This window comes from Triticum dicoccoides, chromosome 3B (assembly GCF_002162155.2).
Source record: "Triticum dicoccoides isolate Atlit2015 ecotype Zavitan chromosome 3B, WEW_v2.0, whole genome shotgun sequence".
In the NCBI taxonomy this organism is placed as follows: domain Eukaryota; kingdom Viridiplantae; phylum Streptophyta; class Magnoliopsida; order Poales; family Poaceae; genus Triticum; species Triticum dicoccoides.
Window position 1 is genome coordinate 159,692,777 of NC_041385.1, and position 4,025 is coordinate 159,696,801.

The 4,025-nt window shown below is 52.8% G+C and overlaps 1 protein-coding gene across 1 annotated transcript; it reads right to left on the reverse strand.

Moving 5' to 3' along the window:
- Positions 1–1,726: 1,726 nt before the first annotated feature.
- Positions 1,727–3,759, reverse strand: LOC119275327 (putative CBL-interacting protein kinase 13). Its single transcript, XM_037556151.1, has one exon. The coding sequence runs from the start codon at positions 3,641–3,643 to the stop codon at positions 2,084–2,086; it is 1,560 nt and encodes a 519-aa protein (XP_037412048.1). The 5' UTR covers positions 3,644–3,759; the 3' UTR covers positions 1,727–2,083.
- Between the last annotated feature and the right edge of the window lie 266 nt (positions 3,760–4,025).

A 4,025-nucleotide genomic window follows, 5' to 3' on the forward strand; every position in this document is an offset into this window, starting at 1 on the left:
GCCAGACAACTAACTAATCGCCAGGTTAAGGTATCTACCAGTACCTCTTTCCAGTCCGTCCGCAACGCAGCGGCCGTCGACGAGTGACGCCGCCTACTCCTAGTTTAATCCGCAGGCCGATGACACGCACGCTAAAACTTGCCACGCGACCTGGCCTAACCCGTGCGCGCCTACGTGTGCACCTGACCTGTCCTCGTTTAGATCTCGCGACGTAAACAAAACTTAATCCAGGCTCAGCGTCGTGCCAGCTGAGGCAGGTCTTCCAAAGTTGTCACTTTCGAAAAGAATTAGTGTAATGTCAAAACGACCGTGTGATGCGAAATCGTGGGGCGGAAGGGGCAGTGCGACGACGTACGCGGCGCCTCCGGTTGGCCTGCCGAGATTGTTTAATCACGGGGCCGTTTTGAGCTCGTGGCTGTGAAATTTCGGAGCTGTGTTTAGTTTATCTAAAAATTATGGTCCATATATGAGATCAATAGAACATTGATACAACCGGCTGAACGGGCTCACGGACACAAAACCGACTCTAAACAAACGAGGGACTATAACTATGACTATATACCTCGTATTTTTTTTTCTAAAAGCCGTAACTAAACTTGTCATCGTCACGCGATCATTATGCTTCCCCCATAATGAACAACATCGAGAAATGCAATAACTGAGCTACCTATGAAGAATCTCGTTGCAATTGTGCTAAACGTATCGGTGTGGGGATCAACCTGATCTAGGCAAGCATCGACACTAGTATCGCCGGACCAAGCCGACAATTTATCTCGCAAACAGTTGAAAAAAGAGCTTGTTGAAGAAGGTGAAGTTATCGCCGATCAAACACATAGAACCACACCGTTCATGAAAGAATTGGGGCCGAAGAACCTTTATTACAGTGATATTGTCATCGCCTTAAACCAAGACAGAGGCAGTACTTAGGTAAGTCTAGGTGTACCCTATTTAACTAGCTGTCATAAAACTAGAAGCTATTTCAAGACAACTGGAATGGCTTTCTGGAGTTAAAACATCTCAATGTTTTTGGAACATATTGTCCTCGTTTGATTGCTATGAACTTCTTATAAATTGCGTATCATTCTCCTGGGCTAGACTGCTTCAGAACTTTAGATTATGTGCTCATTGAGTCATTGGAGAAAATATCTGGTGCTACGAGAGCACCTCACATTAGGTGCTCACGCGCGACCTCGGTCGTTGATATCACGGATGTGGACCAAAGTGTCATTTTGGAAATGTCTGGGGGATTTTCTGCAAAACATTCATGCTGGATTTGTCTTTCTTGTTTCTCAATGTGCATTTGAAATTTTGATTTGAAATTTTTAGGGATTGTACATTCATGTCATGGTAACATCCATAATTTTTTCAATTCTTTTGAAACATTTAAATATGCATTTTGGAAACTGGGAGCACCTAATGTGAGGTGCTCCCGTGGCACCCGAATTCATTGGCCCGCCAATTCTCGTATAAGTATATCAACAATTGATGTATTCCTTTCTATCCATAGTAATTATCGTTTAAGCAAATGTATGTAACATTGAAATACATCTAGATACATCTGTTTGAACGGTAAATAATATGAATCGAAGGGAGGGAGTACTAGCACGTGCATCATGTATTCATCTATGTATGACACATCAGTTTGACAGTGATCAGTACATGAAGATTATGTGGCTGTGAGGGTTTGTAACAAAAGAAATCAATTGGTTTCATTAATTTCCTTCTCAAAATATACAGTGAATTCATACATCAACAACATCAAACATCTCACACTTAACAGTTAACACACATGACCCCCTAATAATTAATTAACAACCCTCCCATTTCCCCATTTTACCCTTTACACAGTGTCATCGATGGAATGGACCTTTCAAAATAGGCACCATCCATAGCCACTGCACCGCCCCAAAAAATGGTGTATGTATGTACATACATTTTTGGTACATACATACGTATGTATTTGTGTGCCAGATATGTACGTATGTACGCACAGCCCTACGGCCAACAGGCCAAGTATACGGACGCCGTGTAGACGACTAGTCAGACAGACGTGGGTGCGTGCCTGCATGCATGGACGGCACGATCACACGCTCCGAGTGAGCTCCTTGGAGCCGCCGCGTGGCGCCGGCTCCTCGGTCATGAGCTCCCGCAGGCTGGGCTTCAGGCGCGCCCGGTAGAACTCCTCGTACTCGGCCGCGCCGCCGGACTTGCGCCGCACCTCCACGACCACCAGCTCCGGCGTCAGCTCGTAGATCTCCGCGGCCACCGCCAGCGCGCCGTTAGCGCCCTCGCGTGTTCCCTCCATGATCACCGACCCGTCCTCCCGAGCCCGCACCGCCATGCCCGCCGCCGCGGCCGTCCGCTCCAGCGCGGCCAGGATCTGCTCCACCGGCGCCGCCGACACGAACCGCGCAGCGTTCTGCTGCTGCTCGCCCTCCCCGCTGCTCCCCTCGCCGCCGCCGTCCTCGAACAGACCCGAGAGGTCGAACCCCGGGGAGAAGGAGATGAGGTCGAACGCGTTCAGGCTCGACCGCCGCCGCGAGCTCCCGCCCAGCTGCCCGAACCTCCCTTCCAGCAGCGACGGCGCCGATCCGCACGACGTCATCCCACCCGAGATTTTTTGTTGCTGATCGGTCGCGTCACCGTAGTCGCTGCCGTCCGCCGTCCGCGGGGTGTCGGGCGGCGAGGTGGGCGCATAGGCATCGCCGTCGTCGAGGTCGAAGCAGGTGAAGGAGCGGTCGTCCTCGATGCGGAAGGAGAAGCGGCGGAATCCGACCTTGAACCATTCGTTGTCCATGATCTCGTCGATGGTGGCGCGGCGCAGCGGCTTGGTGTCGAGCACGCGGTGCATGAGGCGGAGGAGCTCCGGGGAGAACCACTTGGGGCAGCGGAAGTCGCCCCTGTGGATCTTGCGGTACATGCCGACGAGGTTTCGGTCCTGGAACGGTAGGTAACCGGCGCCTAGGACGAAGAGCACGACGCCGCATGACCAGAGGTCGGCCTTGGCGGCGTCGTAGCCGCGGCGGGAGAGCACCTCGGGGGCAACGTACGCCGGGGTGCCGCAGAAGGTGTGGAAGAGCCCGTCGTGGCGCATCTGCTCGGCGACGGCGGAGAGGCCGAAGTCGGAGACCTTGAGGTCGCCGGCGTCGTCAACGAGGAGGTTCTCAGGCTTGATGTCCCGGTGGTACACCCCGCGCGCGTGGCAGAAGGCGACGGCGGAGACCAGCTGCTGGAAGTAGCGCCGGGCCTCGCCCTCCGGCAGGGGGCCCTTGGCGACCTTCGCGAACAGCTCGCCGCCGCGCACGTACTCCATGACGAAGTAGATGCGGAGCTTGGTGGCCATGACCTCGTAGAGCTGCACGATGTGCGGGTGGCGCACGCGGCGGAGCGCGGCGATCTCGCGCTTGATGTGCGCCGTGAGGCCGGACTTGAAGACCTTCTCCTTCTCGATCACCTTGATGGCCACCTCCTCGCCGGTGGCCACGTTGCGCGCCTGGTACACCTTGGCGAAGTTGCCCTGCCCCAGCATCTTCCCCACCTCGAAGCGCCCCAGCAGCAGCGCCTTCTTCCCCTCGCGCTCGCGCCCGCTGGCCCCGCCGGCCATGGCCCTGCCGCTGCTCCCCTTGCTTGCCATCCGCGCCATTGATCCACGAGCAAGAATCAAATGAAAGAACTTCACTAGCTAGCTAACTGCAAAGAATGGAGCGAGAGGAGAGAATTTCCTTCAAAAAAATTTGAAAATTTCCCTTCGACAAAAGAATGCGGAGAACTGAATGGGGGGAGAGGAGAGAATAGAATGGAGACATGGGATGCCGTTTAAATAGATGCCCCGAGGAGTGTGGTGCTTCGCGCTGGACTCTAAAGGCAAAGAGTTCCAAAAAGAAAAAACTCTTAAAGAAAAGATTGACTTTTTGGTAATGTTCTCTTTTTTCATTAGTCTGCATGAACAATTCTTATTGGTGAGATTTTGCATTTCTTTACTCCATTGTATAGTGAATTAACGCGCAAATAAGTTTTCGTTTTCT